This window comes from Protomyctophum bolini (assembly GCF_963924005.1).
Source record: "Protomyctophum bolini genome assembly, chromosome: 9".
In the NCBI taxonomy this organism is placed as follows: Eukaryota; Metazoa; Chordata; class Actinopteri; order Myctophiformes; family Myctophidae; genus Protomyctophum; species Protomyctophum bolini.
In genome coordinates, this window is record NC_137870.1 from 42,675,996 (window position 1) to 42,695,871 (window position 19,876).

The 19,876-nt window shown below is 41.3% G+C and overlaps 1 protein-coding gene across 1 annotated transcript in view; it reads right to left on the reverse strand.

Annotated features, from left to right (window-relative positions):
- Window positions 1-5,291: 5,291 nt before the first annotated feature.
- Window positions 5,292-19,876, reverse strand: part of LOC308321881 (alpha-2-macroglobulin-like) — a gene marked incomplete at both ends in the record, with an annotated part of 42,128 nt that continues 27,543 nt past the window's right edge. Inside the window, 17 exons of the mRNA XM_080772977.1 lie at window positions 5,292-5,462; window positions 5,784-5,852; window positions 5,970-6,060; window positions 6,225-6,349; window positions 7,692-7,910; window positions 9,051-9,241; window positions 9,674-9,839; window positions 11,305-11,379; window positions 11,740-11,896; window positions 12,037-12,109; window positions 13,014-13,190; window positions 13,835-13,918; window positions 14,029-14,080; window positions 15,214-15,335; window positions 15,586-15,712; window positions 15,992-16,217; window positions 17,635-17,775. Coding sequence (XP_080629103.1) covers window positions 5,292-5,462; window positions 5,784-5,852; window positions 5,970-6,060; window positions 6,225-6,349; window positions 7,692-7,910; window positions 9,051-9,241; window positions 9,674-9,839; window positions 11,305-11,379; window positions 11,740-11,896; window positions 12,037-12,109; window positions 13,014-13,190; window positions 13,835-13,918; window positions 14,029-14,080; window positions 15,214-15,335; window positions 15,586-15,712; window positions 15,992-16,217; window positions 17,635-17,775 — 2,266 coding nt within the window. The remainder of the gene's footprint in view (window positions 5,463-5,783; window positions 5,853-5,969; window positions 6,061-6,224; window positions 6,350-7,691; window positions 7,911-9,050; window positions 9,242-9,673; window positions 9,840-11,304; window positions 11,380-11,739; window positions 11,897-12,036; window positions 12,110-13,013; window positions 13,191-13,834; window positions 13,919-14,028; window positions 14,081-15,213; window positions 15,336-15,585; window positions 15,713-15,991; window positions 16,218-17,634; window positions 17,776-19,876) is intronic.

Below are 19,876 nucleotides of genomic sequence, written 5' to 3' on the forward strand. Positions count from 1 at the left end.
CAGTGAGTCTTACCTCAATCTCTACCATCTTGTACTGAAAGATATATAAAAAAAAAAAGACAATTCTGTTAAACAGGAAACTATCATCTGTATCAGTCTCATTATCAAACACTCTGAACATTTATATACTGTAGTTGTCACAAATGTACATTTATATCCATATATACATATATATTAGCTTAATAGCAAACAGACAGTACAGAGGTAGCCTGGCTAATAAGCCAGACTCAAATCACACTCCCCCCCCCTAGTTTTCATATAAATTTTCTCCAGAAAATATTTAACTGCACACACACGGATGTAAATTACATGTAATACAAGTAGCAACCACTCACCAGCTCATTGACAGGCGCGAACGTGGTATTCATGGTAAAGATTCTGAATTTCACTGCAATAAATGACATTGGATAAAATTATCTACAAAGGAATTGATTGAATAAATGCTAAATGGGACAGCCGTCGACTGACAACTGATGACATTCCTTTCTCCAACTTAGTCGTTTATAAAACTTACTCAACTTCATTTTCAAATTGTGCAAATGTAGTTAAATCTCATGAGACAGCATTTACCCGTTTGTCCAGGGAGGTAGATTGGTTTATCCGTTTGGATGAAAGTAATGTTTTTGTAGGATTTGATCATTATTTTCCTGACTTCTCTGGATAGGAATGTTGGTCCTTCCACCACCACAACAAGACTCAGCACCAGTTCATTCGTCACTAGTGAACAAGCCTGTGGTGGATACAGGAAAAGTTAGCATTATGTTGAAATGGGAACAACAAAACCAAGTGAAATCAACTTTATTCTGTGCCAGAGGTGACCTGGAATAGTCCACGGTGGAGGAATGCAGCATGGTTTGTCTGTGGTCTTCTGGAAGATAGTTTTGTTCGAGTTAGGGTAAACTAGAAAGATGGTGATGTTGACATTTTCATTGGGCTTCATAAAATCCACGCAGAACATGGTCTCAGAGCCGGCTTGGATGACTGCAGGAATGGTCACCATGTATTGCCTATAAAATCATGGAAATGTTTACATACATCGTTATATTTGCTAAAAGCCTAAACTGTAAACTAAAATGTACTCTTCCAACTTTCAAGAACAAAATATCATCCAACCAAACAGACATTCAAATGAGCTGTGGAGTGTAGCTCTATGTACTTACGGTCCTGCTGCTGCTTGACTGATACAAATCCAGGTTAAACAGGCAGACAGAATCCATGTCCATGTCTGAATCCTAGAGAGAGCCATGACTGAGGGATACAGAATCAGTTGTCTCTACTGCTGCCTGCTACATACACTCACACAGCAGTGAGTGAGCAACAATGCCTGTGGTGGAGGTGAACGCTGATTTAAGCTGCCTGAGACGAGTGCACACCTGACCTGAGTCAAATTAATTAGACTGGGCTGGCTGTGCTTTGTGGCAGGAGGGTGAAATCACCCCTCAACGTCTTCTGACAGAACAGGGACACATTGTGAGACTTAACCTGACTTCGCCAGATGGTGGCGGTAATTAGACCAGTTTCGAAATTAAAGAATTGAGTATTGCAAGTATTCACAAATATGTGTTTAGGTCTAGACGACTCTGACTCCACAAACAATTAAAAAAGTAAAATTAAATAAATAAATATAGTTTTATATATTTATCGTGGATACTAACATTGATGAATTGAAAATGGTACGTGGGGCCTATTGTAAACATACGGTGTAATGCTTTGGTTTATGGTGTCGTCCACTCACAGTTAACAGTCTTTGTATTGAGTTGTACTTGAAATGTACTGTCATTCTGCAAACTGTCAATAAATACTTCAATCAATCAATTGAATGTAAAGAAAATCTACATAATAAAATACATTCACAAAATGTATTGCTAATTTCTTGTTTTAAATATAGCCTATGAAATATAAATCCTATAGGCCTAACTGTATAGAACATTAAACCCAACTTTTGTTACACCATCACTAAAGCCTGGTATATTTTACCCAATGTAATTGTAGTGCATAAAACAAATATTTCAAAATATATTAAAGTATAGCAAATTAGCAATACAAGGCAATTTGATTTTGAGGTAGTCTTCTTTAATATTTAAACATGAAATGTCAGAAAAAAACGAAAAATAGATCACAGGCCCTATATATGGCTATGATAAAGGGGGGGAAATGTGGGTATTAAAAATATTCCTTAAAAAATAATGGAGCTGGGATACTTTTCCTTTGTATTAATCCTATACATCACTAATCCCAGGTGATATTTATCCAAATATGTGCTGGTAGAAAATGGTGTGCCCTGTTGTAAACAAGTGTAATGCTTTATGGTGTCGTCCACTCACAGTTAACTGTTTTTGTATTGAGTTGTACTTGAAATGTACTGTAATTCTGCTGTACTGTTATCAATCAATCAATCAAATGTCACTGAGGCTACACAGTGACCCACCCATCTCTGAGACCTCAGTGACATTATGAAAACCACATCGACGTAATTGTCCGGGTGAAAATCACCCAGGTTGAGGGTTAAACAGATTTGAAATTGGTATCAAAATCATAAAAGGATATAGTTACATTTATATAGTTACCGACTGTTGAACCTGCATGCTTTTACAAACTCGTGACTGCATTTGTTATTTGAGTTTTATTTAGACTCCCTATAGCTGGCATGTCTATAAATGTATCTGAATCTAATCTAAATGTATCACTAGAAGTCTCATGCCTATAAATAAGTGTATATTTATATTTGTGGAGAGTTAATTATCTGCACTTTTAAATATTATGCAATCATCTACAGTTTTTCCACTCAAACATAGCATATTGCAGTATTGCATCTGAAATGTTGTTTAACATTGCTGACATTACTGAAAAGATTTATTATCACAACCCATCCATGATCAACCGCTTATTATCCGTATAGTCGGGTTGCGGGGGCAACAGCTCCACCAGAGAGCTCCAGACTTCCCTCTCCAGAGCACCAACGTTAGTAACTACTTCTGGGGGATCCTGAGGCGTTCCCAGACCATCTTGGAGATATGTGATCCCTCCATCTGATCCTGGTCTGCCCGGGGGTCTCCTTCCAGTTGGATGTGCATCGAGGACCTCCTTAGGGCAGTGGTTCCCAAACGTTTTCGTGTCAAGGACCCCCAAATCAACATTTATTAGGCCACGGACCCCCCATTTGAAAACATATGCCAGTGACCCCGATAAGGGAGGATTTTTACGGCTCCAGCAGTGATTCCGAAACATATTAATTTCAAGGACCCCCAGTTTCATTAAAGTTAATTAATTAAAGTCCTGCTTGTGAGAAGGTGCATGCCATGTGCAGGGCTGAAGTCAAACCAACCATGCCTTTCCTCAGATTGCAGTCAGGAGTACTTCTTGTATTATAGGCCTGCCCTACACTAAAGACTGTACAAATGCTGTGCTTATTAAACCGTTTATATATGACGTAGTACAGTGAGACCCATGCACAATGCATTATGCAAACGTGATGTAAATATACACAAACACATACACGAAGAACACACATGTATTATTTCCCATGCTAATCGGGTGTATTTTCAACAAATGAGGCTGAAGAATGAGTTCTGGTGATGGTTCTCTTTGAAACATCTGTTGGATGGGGGGGGAAAGGGAATATTTAAAAGAAACTACTAAACATTGAGGTCAGTTCTGAATCTATACATTACATTTGTATTTTCTTATTCAAAAGGGGTAATTTTACATATAGTAAATGGTGCATTTATATAGTGCTTGTATCCAAGCGCTTTACATATAGATTGTACACACACACACACACACACACACACACACACACACACACACACACACACACACACACACACACACACACACACACACACACACACACACACACACACACACACACACACACACAGGGGTTGAGTCTTGCTCAAGGACACTTCGACAGCCTGGGATCGATCGGTGTCTCATAGAAGGGATGTGGGCAGTTCAGAAACCCGTCCACCAGTGACATCATCGTTAGGATGATTTCTTTACAAAAAATGTCAGATTTGTATTATCGTGAGAATAATGTCTTCCATTTTCGCATTGCAACTTTTCAGGACTAGAAAGCCTGCAGTTTCTATTAGCTTGGATTCCCCATTGATGATGTCACTGGTGGACGGGTTTCTGAACTGCCCACAGCCCTCCTATGAGACACAGACTGAGGAAAGAATTGTGCCATTTTATCATAATTATTAGTGAAGACCTATTATATGAAGATAGGTTGAAAAGTGGTGAATTGGTCCTTTAAGCTATAATTATTTAAGGGGGTGGGGGGTTAATATATGATTGTATATACTGTAGCATTTAAAAGTACAGATAATTAGATCATTTTGATCAGATAAGTTTAGATACACTCAAAACCTCACACTGCACATACAGTATAGAACAGGAACACAATGAAATGGTAACATTCTTCACATGATGCAATACCTGCTGAACGGCTGGCTTATGACGCGCATGACCATTACTGTGAATCACAAGGATAGCTGTATTCTGTCTCCATGTTGTCACCTGCGTGATACAAAAACACCACTGCATTTTAGTCCAATGTTCGTTTATAGTCAGTTTCAGCATGAACATATGAGCAGTTGAGACGAATAACAGTCTTTATCCATCATGTATAAATGTGGAGGGGTCAGAATAAACTATGGACTTCTTAGACTGTTATTAGTCTAAACTGATTAGTCTTATAAACTGAAATAATAATAATAATGCAGCATGTGGTTTCAAATCTTTTCATGTCAAGGACCCCCAAATGAATGCGTATTTGACCATGGACCCACATCAGAAATGCATGCCAGTGACATGATTTGTGTTGTTAACATGCTTAAATGTAATATGTATTGTTGTTGCTTGTTGCTGTACATCCCATGATGTTTTTGTTTTTTATTCTGTTTTTTCTGTTGATGTTTTTGTTTTATTTACATGCCAAGTTGTTTGTCTTTTGTGTCTCGTCTTGCATATTCAAAAAAATAAAGAGTTAAAAAAGAAAATGCTTAAATGTGTATTTTTGTAGATTGAATCCTATGAGAAAAGGAGGAGCACTGTTGTGTAGTGTAGTGTTGTAGTCTATGCAGATAGCCACAGGAGAGGTTGTGTAACACTGTACTGTACTGTACTGTACTGTACTGTACTGTACTGTACTGTACTGTACTGTACTGTACTGTACTGTACTGTACTGTACTGTACATGTGTAGCAGAGTGGCACAGAGCCTCTGCCTGATGGCCACAAAAGTCTAATATCTCCCCCAGTCCAGAGGGATATCCCTTTGGTCCAGTGGTTAAGATGTTGGACTTTCACGTGGGAGGCCCGAGTTCGAATCCCGGGCGTTACACATGTACTCACTTGGCTGGTAGTAATCATAGATCTTGACCAGTGCTGGCTTCAGGTTCTGAACAGGGACTTCCTGTATGAGCTCTAAGACGTGGTCGATGGCTATTCCTTGTGTCAACTGTTGGCAGAAATGTACAGTAGATGATCAAGAGTATGTTCCTATAGATTAGCCTACCTGTAAGGTTAGATTTTTACCCTTGGAATTAACCGGAACCCGTTTTGGTGTTAGCATTATGTCATGCTTTAGCTATTGAAAAATAGCAGATCTACAAGCACCGAGTGGCGCGCTACGAGCTTGTAGGTTTGCAATCTTTGAAAAATCGAAGAACGACCGACATAGAAACATAGCTTTTAGAATCTGATCTCAGGTCAGAATGGGTTTTAAAGGTGGTCTGATTTGTATTGAACAATAATGTGTTGGTGTGAACTGGTCTCTCACCTCTTTGAAATACATAATGACGTGGTCGTCCTTCTGCTCCACACGATCCACCAGCGGTGCCATCTTCAGCTGTGAAGAAACCATCACATTGATCTGGTTATCTGTGAACTCTGCACTCAAATAGAAACATGTACAGTACAACATACTGTTAAAAGGTTTTCTCACTAAATGTTTACAATATCTCACCTTTTTCAAAGACTCTGGGTCTGGGATGAATCCAGAAAGCATCGTTACATCAACCAACACCATGTTTGTTGTTGCTTCATTTCCAGTATATCTGTAGGTATAAAATATTTGATAATGTATTTTACAAGAATCTCATTTTTTGGTATATTCTGTTGTAACATGAACTATTTCATATTTATTTTTTGCGTGTGTTTGTTGTGTATGAAAACATGCGTCGACATGGCTGTATTGTCTGTGTCTACAGGTGATCCTTACAGGCTTTGTAGTTTCAGAGTCATCGTCCGTGTCAGAGAGTTGCTGTTGCATTCGGCCTCGGGTGTGACCTTGATGGACAAACTGCTTTCCTCAACTGGTGTCGGGATGTTGTAGTTAAGAGACATCTTGAGGAAACAGAAGTATAGAGTTTTCATTTGTACGATCAGATCCGAAGAGTAAAGTGGCATTTGTTTGTTCCGTCCGAAGGAAGGAACATGACGGAACATTTTGTCACATATACAGCATCACATATACCGTACAGCATCACATATACAGTACAGACGCCCCAGAGCCACAGGAGGCATCTATCTGTCTATGCATATAGAGCGTCACAGTCCCTCCCCCTTTCAGAACAACGAGTGGCCCAGGAAATGAATCTCAATGCATTTTTCCCCATAGGCTTTTCTTAAAGTATTTATTTAAAGACAGTTACGCCGCGGACAAAGCCAACTCCGATCGTGACAAATCATGACAATGAACACAATGTTTTGGGCCGATCAAATAATTTATAAGGAGAAAAACAAAACAAATAGGGTTGTCTCCTGCCTTTATTTTATTCTTTCTAATGATTTGATCGGCCCATGATTTGTCACGATGCGAGTTGGCTTTGTCCGCGGCGTAACCGTCTTTAAATAAATACTTTAAGAAATGCCTATGGGAAAAATGCATTGAGATTCATTTCCTGAGCCACTCGTTGTTCTGAAACGCTCTATACCCAAAGCATATAGCATACTGTATACCACAATCCAGTAGACAGTGGTATTATGCTGCTACAAAGTATTGTTACAGGGCATCCGTTGATCCGACATACCAGTGGTCCAACATGCGTGGCTGGTTAAGACCAGAGCCATCTAATAAAAGAGTTACGATATTGAGGGGGCAGACGCCGAGCGCTCGAGCGCCTGAAGTGAGACAAAGCTGGAGCTGGAAATAAATTGTTTTCAACGAGGGCGGCGCAAAATAAGAGCTATTTTAAGCAACGTGTGCGACATGACAACTGTTTTAAAGCATTGCACAGTAACAACTAAAGTCTCTTTAATGTTTATGTTGTACGATTACTACAAAACTATTTAAAATAAAGGGATTTAAGATCAATAAAGCTGAGCTGTTGCCCTGAGTCCAATGCATGTGTGCCTACTTCCGGTCCGGTCCCAGGTGATTGTCCCCGCATTCTCAATGTAGAAGAGCCGCCATTGGACTGAAGCCCCATGAAGTGAACGCAGTTCGCGTAACTCTGTCTATATCTAAGGCTCCGGTTAAGACTCACCCATGGCTTCCACGTGCCGTTAGGGATTGGGGTAGGGTGTCGGACTATTGCGTGTCGGGGACTGTTAGTACATCGGACCAAAGATATGCACCCCTCCACATCGGTATGTTTATCAAACTGTGATTCCATTACAACCCTGTAGTCTATCAAGGTCACAATGACATTATTACTTATGACATTTGAACAGATAGTGAGCTGACCTGCGCTGAGACACACGCAGTGCCCTTGACCTCCAGGCTGTACTTCCCCGTCACGTCCTGCAGCGCCCTCTCCTGGTAAAGCAGTCTGTTGCTCTGATCCACCTGGAAGACTTGGTCCCCGTCCCCCTGGGAGGATTTAACCGTCACAGTGCTGGAGCCCTCTGGGCTGAAGACCAGAGTGGAGTAGCGAGCCAGAGCCTGCAGAGCCACTACGGTGTCCTACAGAGCACACAAACCATGAATAAACTTTATTTATATAGCATGGGGGCATGACATGACATCTAGACGGACCAGTAAAGCATGCAGACTATATAACAGGGACGAAAAGGAGTTACAGTACATGAAGTTTCTTCACCCTCCCAATGACTGACTGTGGGGGTTAGCAGAGATGGAGTACTTGTAGAGAGTCCGGGGAATTGGGAATTGGCTGTACTAAATTGGGGAGAAAATGTTTTTCTTTTGTCTTGAAGGGCCATGTTTTGCATAATAACAGTCTTTTCATTATGTCTGCCCACGATCATACAGTACGTTTGTTTACCCCAGTCACTGATACTAAAATCTGATATATATATATATTTTTTTTTTCTATGAATCTGTGACTTGACACCCATACTGTTATAAAACGAAAATAAAAAGATTTTGAAAAGAAAGAAAGACCAGTAAGGGGCCCTTGAGCGGTTCAAACTCAAAGGTGAGCATTTTAACCACAACACCCATCTACAGAAACGCCCGGAACTTCTTTTTTTTAAATACATTTTTTATCCCACGATTTTGTAACCCATTTTTCACCCTTGTGTCAATCATCTAATGTGATCCTGGGCTCTACACACCCTCCGCCAACCTGGGGAGAGCAACGGACTTAACTCATGCTTCCTTCATGCTTGAGTGTCCAAGTTGCTCCTTTACACCTAACAGGGGGGAGTTTCCCTGGTTGGACGTAGCGCGTGGAAGGAACACGTTATTCCAACCAGTTCCTTTCCCCTCCATCAGGCGCCCCGGCTGGCCAGGGGGAGGCAGTTAAGAGACCAGGATTACTGCATGTTTTTGTGAGGGTATCTACCCTAGGGGACACGGGGAGAACATGCAAACTCCACACAGAAAGGCCCTTTCGCCAACCCCACCTTCGGGTATGGGCACTGATGACGCGGAGGAGGAAACACGCCGCCAGCACCCACAGCGCCCCGAGCGGGAATCAAACCCAGGACCTTCTAGCTGTGAGGCGACAGCACTACCAACTGTGCCACCGTGCCCCGCAAACGCCCGGAACTTCTAAGACAGATACTGTATCTGTATCTGTATCTGTCTTTTACACTTCTAAGACAGATACTGTATCGTGGGACATATTATTTGAGCCCGAACCTGTGTGGAGGAGAAGCCACCGTAGGAGTTCTGCTGGCGGGCCAACCACCTCACGATGCGAGCAGCATCACCCAGGTCTGCAGCGCTAGGTTCAGGGCTGGCAAGCTTGGCCAGCAGCACGTAGGAGGTGATCTCTACGGACAGAGAGGCCGAAGTCTCGGCGGAGGTCTGAGACCAATGCAGGAACCCTCCTGGGGAAGCAACAAACAAAACAAAACAAGCATTCGTCAAAACCAACCTTTACTGGTAAATGCACAGTGACAACATGCAGCAGTAATGCAGTAATCATTTATTCGTGCTAAAAAAGTGGATTTTGTTTTGTCATATCTTTCAGCGCCAACTGGTGGTCACCAGTTTAGGCTTTGGTTGCCAATCAGCCCATTATTAAAAAAAAGAAAGAAAATGTAATTATATTATGCATGTAATGTGCATAATGTGTGTCATCACCTGTACACCAAATTAGAGGAATGTTCAAAATATGGATAAAAAAAAAAAAAAATCGTCTTATCGTCCATGGCAATCAGTGCATAATTGGATTCAACTCGTCTTAACGTTTAATGGCACTTAAACTGTTTTAACTATCTAATTTCTGATCTAAATGCATCTGTCTTTTTCTATCTCACCATCTTGTGATGCGATCTTGTCCAGGTGTTGTAGGAGCAGTGCACGCGTCTCCGTTTCCCCCGCCAGAGAGAAGACGTAGGCCAGCAGAGCTGTGGTGTAGGTGTTGGTCTTCATGGACTCACCGATGGCCTCCCTCAGACAGGACAGGCTTTTCACCACAGGATCCTACAGAGAGACACACAGACAGGCATTACAGACAGATACAAAGTATTGCTTTTTAGGGGCAGAATTTGTGAAAATAGCAACTCGCGATAGATTGTGAACCTTTCAAAACGTTTGCACGACGCTGTCATACAACGACGTATGTGGATGTGAAGCACAGATGAGCATGAGGGACATCGTGGGTTCTAATTGAGATTAGCATACTGTATGTGTAGGCATGAGATGACTTACTGTATGTGTAGGCATGAGATTAACATACTGTATGTGTAGGCATGACATGACTTACTGTATGTGTAGGCATGAGATGAGTTACTGTATGTGTAGGCATGAGATTAACATACTGTATGTGTAGGCATGACATGACTTACTGTATGTGTAGGCATGAGATGAGTTACTGTATGTGTAGGCATGAGATGACTTACTGTATGTGTAGGCATGAGATGAGTTACTGTATGTGTAGGCATGACATGACTTACTGTATGTGTAGGCATGAGATGAGTTACTGTATGTGTAGGCATGAGATTAGCATACTGTATGTGTAGGCATGACATGACTTACTGTATGTGTAGGCATGAGATTAGCATACTGTATGTGTAGGCATGAGATTAGCATACTGTATGTGTAGGCATGACATGACTTACTGTATGTGTAGGCATGAGATTAGCATACTGTATGTGTAGGCATGACATGATTTACTGTATGTGTAGGCATGAGATTAACATACTGTATGTGTAGGCATGACATGACTTACTGTATGTGTAGGCATGAGATTAGCATACTGTATGTGTAGGCATGACATGACTTACTGTATGTGTAGGCATGAGATTAACATACTGTATGTGTAGGCATGACATGATTTACTGTATGTGTAGGCATGACATGACTTACTGTATGTGTAGGCATGAGATTAGCATACTGTATGTGTAGGCATGACATGATTTACTGTATGTGTAGGCATGAGATTAGCATACTGTATGTGTAGGCATGACATGATTTACTGTATGTGTAGGCATGAGATTAGCATACTGTATGTGTAGGCATGACATGACTTACTGTATGTGTAGGCATGAGATTAGCATACTGTATGTGTAGGCATGACATGACTTACTGTATGTGTAGGCATGAGATTAGCATACTGTATGTGTAGGCATGACATGACTTACTGTATGTGTAGGCATGAGATTAGCATACTGTATGTGTAGGCATGACATGACTTACTGTATGTGTAGGCATGACATGACTTACTGTATGTGTAGGCATGAGATTAGCATACTGTATGTGTAGGCATGACATGACTTACTGTATGTGTAGGCATGAGATTAGCATACTGTATGTGTAGGCAAGCATGAGATTAGCATACTGTATGTGTAGGCATGACATGATTTACTGTATGTGTAGGCATGACATGACTTACTGTATGTGTAGGCATGACATGACTTACTGTATGTGTAGGCATGACATGACTTACTGTATGTGACGAATTCATCTCCAGGAACGAAGCAGTGATGTAAGCACTGAGAGTCACTTCATCCGACACTCCACCCTGCATTAAAACACACATTTACATATGGTTGCTGTCAGGAGGACACCAAACTGTCTGCTAAAGCAGCTAACTCCACCACCTCTCCCCCTCTCATGCAAGTAACTGATAATAATATAAGTCATATTATACCAATAGCAACTTTGATGAGGCAGTATTGCTTTGTTTTCAAAATAAAAGGTTTTCTTAATTTCCTGAAAAATGCATATGTTTCACTTCCTGAAAGGTTTTGTGATTTCTTCCGACACTGCAGCAGAGATATATTATTCCCCAATACCTCTTCTCTTAATATGACATTATGAAGGTGATACACTAATTATTAACGCTGTGTGTACCATAGACCTAATCCCTCCTCACTCGTACCTTCATTCTGTTGTTGAAGAGTTTTCCAGATTGTTCAAAACAGCCGTTGTCCTGCTGTTTACTCTCCAGCCAGGTCTTTGATTGCTCTATGTTGGACTGGTCGATGAAGACGAAAGACTTCGCCTGGACAAAAGCTCTCAGGACAAATGCAGTCAACCTGATGATGGACAAACACACGTTCACTACATTATGTAATGCTCAAGTTGTATATGTGCTATTTGGGCATTTGAGTCCATAAATGTGCATTTGACGGTCCACCCACACACCCAGCAGGCATTCATTATACAGGGTTCTCACCAAGTGTTCCCTGGTCCAGTTCCAAACGTGCTGTAGGCTCCACGGTGCTTGTAGTTTAGTTGCCTCTGGTAGCCTGCATGTAGTTTATTCAAGTATTTTTATTGAAGTTCTTTGTACATAAGACAGGACAGACAACAGATACATGACAGACACAGGACAAACCAACAACAACAACACCAGTACTCAACATCCATGTAAAAAATATAAAAGTCTGAAATACAATAATAAAAAATAAATTGTACATTAATGACATCAACAATAACTGAACTGGGGGGGGGGGGGGATGGCCAATGACTATGTAGAAAATACTACCGCAAAGTAGGTTAGAAACGGTTGCCAAACTCTGGTAGCCTGCATGTAGTTTACTTCATGGTTATTGTTAAAGTCCTGGGTTTAGTTTACTTCATGGCAATTATATAAAGTCATGTTAAATAGTACAACATTGTGGGCGAGCTATGCCGTGCTGAAGAAGGGTGATGATAAGAGACAAATATATAATCTCCAGAATGTTGTTGTTGTGGGTATAGATTGCCGACATCACACTCTGGAAGTAAAGTTGATAGTTGACATCAGAGCCGTAGAGAAACACAGAGCTACGTTCCCTTCAGCCAGTCCAATGGCCGCTCTTCTACATAATTGGAGAAGTGTTATGGCGAAGAGTGACAATGTCCTGCACCTGGTCCGGAAGTTGGCAGAATGCACTGGACTCAGGCAACAGCCCACTGTACAATCACTGTACAATAATTTAAAACAGTTGTCATGTTGCACACATGCCTAAAATTGCTGATATTTGCGCCGCCCTTGTTGAAAACAATGTATTTCAAACTCCAGCTTGTCACTCTCCAGGGCTGCATGAACAGCGCTCGAGCGCTCAGGTTTTCTGCCCCCTCAATGTCGTAACTCTTGTCTTTCTTTCTCTATGGCTCTGGTTGACATAACGAATGAAAACAATCCAGATAAAGGAGAGTTGGACTCACCGCTGACCAGGAAGGGAAAGGCCTTCTCCTTGATGGCCGCTGTCAGCTGGTTTGTGTTCTTCAGGTATTCCAGGATGTAGATGTTGGGAGCTAAGAGCGCCATATTCTGTTCCCCACATCCATACGGCATCCTCAGCAGTCCATCCAGGTTCTTCATGGCACGGCCCAGGATGTCGCCTGTCGTCAGAGAGAGAGAGAGAGGCTGTTAGACTGATTATTTTAGACTTCAGGCCTTCTTCAGGGAAGAAGGCCTGAAGAAGGCCGAAAGGTCGAAACGTTGGATAATAATAAATATACAGCAGTGTGGCTATACGAGTGTGCGGCCTTTTTCTCTTTTTTACTTATTTACTGTCTTAGGCCAGCACCTCACCAACACTGGTGTGCACCCTTTCCCGTTTTGTCTACATGTAGAGTGTGGAAGAAACATGTTATTCCAGGGGGAGGCAGTATAGAGACCGCACGCACGCACGCACACACGCGCACACGTGCACGCGCGCACACACACACACACACACACACACACACGCTATATATATATATATATATATAAGGACAACTTGTTGAGACAGACAGCAGGAAGATATGAAAGAGACACTGTAGGAGAGACAATAGGACAGATGAAAGGGAGACAGCATAGGAGGGACAGACAATAGCTGAGACCTATAGTTGCAATGACGGGAGGTTTGAATCTTGCTTGTAAATTATGTCATAGCTGGTAATCTCCTTTCTCTAACCCGTCCTTCCCCACTGTAGTTTGTGATAAAGACATTAAAGAGGAAATGCACTGAATACAAAAGAGCAGAAAACACAAGTCTATTTACCCAGGACGGATACAGAAGAACGGGCAGATCCCACGATCACGTTATCAGGGAGTTGGAGCTGGGTTTCCTCTGTCAACGTCTCTCCTAAGACATGGATATAGAGATATGAAATAATCACGTTAGGCACATAAACTTTGGATTGTACCATAAATGGTACTTACCCTTCATGTACTGTACACTCGATCCACACTCACCTTTTGGACACAGCAACCAGTTGTAGGTCTGAGTCACTTCTGTTCCCTCTGCCTGCAAGGAGAGGAAGGCAGAAAAGGATTTCAGTTCATTCAGAAGAAGAAGAAGGGGAAAAAATGGAATTAAGCCTATAATAAAAAACTTTTAAAGATTATAAATCACATTCACAACTGTCACAAGGTTTAGGTTTATTTATTTAGGTTTATTTATTTAGCACGTAGTACAAAAAATAGACAATAACAATAACAAAAATACAATGCAAGGAAGGGAAGAAGCCAGCAGGCTTATTTGGAATCCTTTCCGGTAGGAAGAGGTCATTGGTTTAAACAGATTAAAAGTTCATACAGAACAGTACAAAAGACTACAAGGCAAAGGGGGGCAGCTGTGCAATAAATAAATAAAAACACAGACTGCACGAAAAACGAAATAAACAATACAACAACAAACACACAAAAGAAAATATAACGCATAAAAGTAAAACATGTAATCTGGGTTAGGGAAATAGTGGAAGAGTGGAAGAAATAAGTGGAAGAAATAAGATATTTCTTTAGAGGTTTTTTGAATATTGGCAAGGATAATGAGGATTTAAGTGAAGCAGTTCCATAGATGAGGGCCTCTAAATTTGATGAAAGATTGATGTTTGGAAGTGCGACAATAGGGTAATTCAAAATGATCTCTTTGCCTTGTGGGGTAGGAGTGAATGTCAGAAGTAACACGGAAGAAATTGTAAAAAGAAGACGGAATGTCTTGTATGCATTTTTTTAATTTAAACATAAATAAACAGGTCTGAAAAACGTTTACTTTGTCAATGGGTAATAGTGAATATTTAATAAAGAGCAGGGCAGACGGCTCATACCGATTTGAATGTGAAATCATTCTCAGAAATGATCAGTAATTTAGTGAGATGTGTTGAATATGTAGCAGCCCAGACAATATTACAGTAATTAATATGAGGGAAAATTAAGCTATAATAGAGTGTTAAATGACATGAAGGAAGAACAAAAGGGCAGATTTTTCTCAACATACCAAGCATCTTCATAGACTTCATACATACAGCATCAATATGTTGTTTCCAATTTAAATGTTCGTCTAGAATTTAGTATGTGGAACCTGGCAAATTTCAGAGCCATTGATTACAATTCTAGGTTTTTCTTTGGGTTTTGTTCTTTCACAACTTCCGCCTATACCTTGATGATCAGAGAGCGCGTGACGACATCGATGCGGCCTCTCTCTGGCACGCTGACTATCTCGTTGTCACACGATGCGTGGGACGACACCGCCTCAGCGCTCACAGTCACGTTGACAACCTCTGGAAAACATCCACAACCAACAGTCAGCATATCTGATAATACAGTATGCAGATAGGGCTCAGGAAATAATAACAATAATAATAATAATAGTACTAGAAGACCTTGTGTCATGTGGGGGGTTGATTATGTGTCACACGAACCCGAAGGCGACGTTTCCATGAGTGTGGGTAACAAACATCTTATATAATTCTATTGGTTTGAATGTGACAAACTGTAGTACAAGATAAAGGCATAGAGTGCAGGTCTCACCCAGGACAGAGGCATCCATAGTCCAGCGGAAGGTCTTGCGTCCGTTGGCACAGACACAGGAGGAGTACTCTTCATCAGGGATGGCTGAGAGAGTGTAATCTGATGAGGGGCTGGGAGTCACACTCACCTGAGGGAAGAGTGGAGGATAATTAATAATACAAATACATTTTATTTGCAAAGCGCTTTTCAGTGAATACAAAGTGCTTTACAAAACCAAGATAAAATACAACCATGAAGAGAAGCAGCAGTCAATGAGCATTCAGTGCTAAAATAACAACCATAAATAGTAAATCACGACAAAATAAGACAAGCAAAGCGTGCTAGGCGATGATGTGGCATTGTGGATACAAAGTGACAAAAACATCTACTCCTATAGCCTCAAATCCTGCAGGCAGAACGAACGAACCATGATGCAGCTGGACTGGTAGTTGAAGACGGTAGCCTTCAGAACAAATGTCTCTCCCCTGACGATGGAGTAAGGCAGGCTGAGCTCCAGGAAGAAGGGCTGGAAGACTTTGAGCTCCTTGGGAGGAGCGAGACCGAAGCCGCTGGAGGACAAGCAGAAAGCCTCCGTCTCCCATGTGGTGATGGTGTCTGGGACAGTGAGGGACACGTCCGCTTTTCCAGAGGTCCTGCATGGAAGGACGATGGACAGACAGACAGACAGGTAAATAATAAAATCTGTTACTATTGTTTAAGATGATCATGTGCTATAGGTTTTTTCCTTTCTGATAAAGTATCTTTACTTCAAATTAACATGAAATAAAATGACTAGAGCTAAAGCTAATAAAACCATAAGAGATATAACACAATATATTGAAGGGACTTTGTGTGTTACAAACGTCCTGTTCTGTGATTAGCGTATCAAATGACACACCATTTACAAGCTGGCCTATGTACCTAAAAACCTCTAGTATCTGACAGTTTTCTGATAAACCTATGTTTCTATGTCAGTGGTGCTCAACCTTTTTCATGTCACGGAGCCCCAGAATTATCTGCATTTGGCTGCAGACCCCCCCCCCCCCCCCCCCCCCCCCCATCTGAAAATATGTTGTTTTCAGGGACCTCCCCAGAAGCAAAGATCTGAGTTAAAAACGTTCGCTCTCTCCCGTTTCCTGTCAGCCTACTGTCTGTCCCTTAAAAAAAATCAATAAAAGGCGTAAGCCGCAAAAAAATATCTTAAAAAAAAAGTTCGCTCTGAAAGAATATAATTCAATGATTTGCGCCTCATTTTCACGATTTTTCAAACATAGCAGACCTACGGGCTATATGAGCTTGTTAGATCTGCTATTTTTCAACAGCTAAAGCATAACATATTGCTAAAAACACCAAAAGGGGTTCCCGCCCAGTACGGGTAAAAAAAGAGAATGTCGAAAGGGCCTTTCTGTGTGGAGTTTGCATGTTCTCCCCGTGTCCCCTAGGGTAGGTACCCTCACATGTTCTCCCCGTGTCCCCTAGGGTAGGTACCCTCACATGTTCTCCTCGTGTCCCCTAGGGTAGGTACCCTCACATGTTCTCCCCGTGTCCCCTAGGGTAGGTACGCTCACATGTTCTCCCCGTGTCCCCTAGGGTAGGTACGCTCACATGTTCTCCCCGTGTCCCCTAGGGTAGGTACGCTCACATGTTCTCCCAGTGTCCCCTAGGGTAGGTACCCTCACATGTTCCCCCCGTGTCACCTAGAGTAGGTACGCTCACAAAAAACATGCAGTAATCCTGGTCTCTAAACTGCCTCCCCCTGGCCAGCCGGGGTGCCTGATGGAGGGGAAAGGAACTGGTTGGAATAACGTGTTCCTTCCACGCGCTACGTCCAACCAGGGAAACTCCCCCCTGTCAGGTGTAAAAGGAGCAACTTGGACACTCAGGCATGAAGGAAGCATGAGTTCAAGTCCGTTGCTCTCCCCGTTACACACCCTCCACCAACCTAGTCCCCCAGGATCACATTAGATGATTGACACAGGGGTGAAAAATGAGTTACAAAATCGTGGGATAAAAAAAAGGAAAAGAAAAGAAAGAAAAAAAGAGAATGTCTAATGCTCATGTTGTACTCACCCCACCTCCACCAGGTCCCAGATCCATGTCTCTGGGAAGAAGGAGCGGATGGTCTGTATGGGCGGAGGAACTGAAGCACGGCCTGCACCACCAGCCACCACCAGCTGCATCGACATCCATACTTCTCCTTCGTAACCATGACTGCATAACAGACAGTTAGCCATGGGTCTATTAGGTCTAACTGTCCCAGAACGAGAGAGAGAGAGAGAGAGAGAGAGAGAGAGAGACAGTGTTTTCAGTTATAAATATAAATAATATTAAGGTGGATTTGCTTATGTAAGTTCATGCATATTTTGGGTTCATTTCATTATGAACTAGAACTGCACTCTGCCGAGTGCATACTTGCTTGTTGCACACTAGTAGGCCATAAATGGCCTACTAGTGCGCAAGCAGAGCGCGCAAGTACTTTCGACCGCTGGAAATTATCACATCTCAGTATCTCTGTGAAGGAACGTTTGAAATGTATAATCATTACGTGTAACTATTTGCTACCTAACTACTTTTTTACAGAAAAATGAATCATTGATATGTGATGAAAAAAAAGGTATATAAACTGAATTAAAATATATTATACAGTATAATTATTTTATTACTTATTGTAAATTGTCAATTGTTACTTGCGCAAGCAGAGCGCGCAAGTAATCATTTCGCTTGGTCTCTTCGAAGTGAAGCCAAGTTTTCTTCAACCGTAAGTCTGTGCCTGGTTTGCTGGGACTAGTTACAAGTTACAAGTTACAACATTACGTCATATACACACCATGTACTCTGGTCCCGGTTCTCAAGGATGACGTAATGTTGTAACTGGTCCCAGCAAACCAGGCACAGATTTACGGTTGAAAAAAACTTGGCTTCACTTTTTGGAACCAAGTAACCACAGTATACTGCTAATCAAATTACAACTACATACTCTGTATGTAGTTGTAATGTGATTTGTAATTTGTAAATATGTGCCTGGTCTGCTGGGACCAGACTACACAGATGACCATATCTCTTACGTCATCACTGAGAGCTAGTCATACATATACACACCGTGTACTCTGGTCCCAGCTCTCAACGATGACGTAATGTGGTATCTGGTGGGACCAGATTACACAGATGACCATTTCTCTTACGTCATCACTGAGATACAAATCCAACTACAGATTTCGGAAGTATTTTAGATCATGTATATTTCAACAAATTTGAAAGTATTATTACAGAAATTGAAGTTAGAGACACATATTACTCTGATCATGATTTAGTATTAATATCACTATAGTACAAAATGAAATACATTTAAAACAATTGACAATTTACAATAAGTAATAAAATAATTATACTGTATAATATATTTTAATTCAGTTTATATACCTTTTTTTTTTCATCACATATCAATGATTCATTTTTCTGTAAAAAAGTAGTTAGGTAGCAAATAGTTACACGTAATGATTATACATTTCAAACGTTCCTTCACAGAGATACTGAGATGTGATAGTTTCCAGCGGTCGAAAGTACTTGCGCGCTCTGCTTGCGCACTAGTAGGCCATTTATGGCCTACTAGTGTGCAACAAGCAAGTATGCACTCGGCAGAGTGCAGTTCTAGTTTTAAATGTATTTCATTTTGTACTATAGTGATATTAATACTAAATCATGATCAGAGTAATATGTGTCTCTAACTTCAATTTCTGTAATAATACTTTCAAATTTGTTGAAATATACATGATCTAAAATACTTCCGAAATCTGTAGTTGGATTTGTATCTCAGTGATGACGTAAGAGAAATGGTCATCTGTGTAATCTGGTCCCACCAGATACCACATTACGTCATCGTTGAGAGCTGGGACCAGAGTACACGGTGTGTATATGTATGACTAGCTCTCAGTGATGACGTAAGAGATATGGTCATCTGTGTAGTCTGGTCCCAGCAGACCAGGCACAGATTTACAAATTACAAATCACATTACAACTACATACAGAGTATGTAGTTGTAATTTGATTAGCAGTATACTGTGGTTACTTGGTTCCAAAAAGTGAAGCCAAGTTTTTTTCAACCGTAAGTCTGTGCCTGGTTTGCTGGGACCAGTTACAACATTACGTCATCGTTGAGAACTGGGACCAGAGTACATGGTATATGTATGACTAGCTCTCAGTGATGACGTAAGAGATATAGTCATCTGTGTAGTCTGGTCCCAGCAGACCAGGCACAGATTTACAAATTACAAATCACATTACAACTACATACAGAGTATGTAGTTGTAATTTG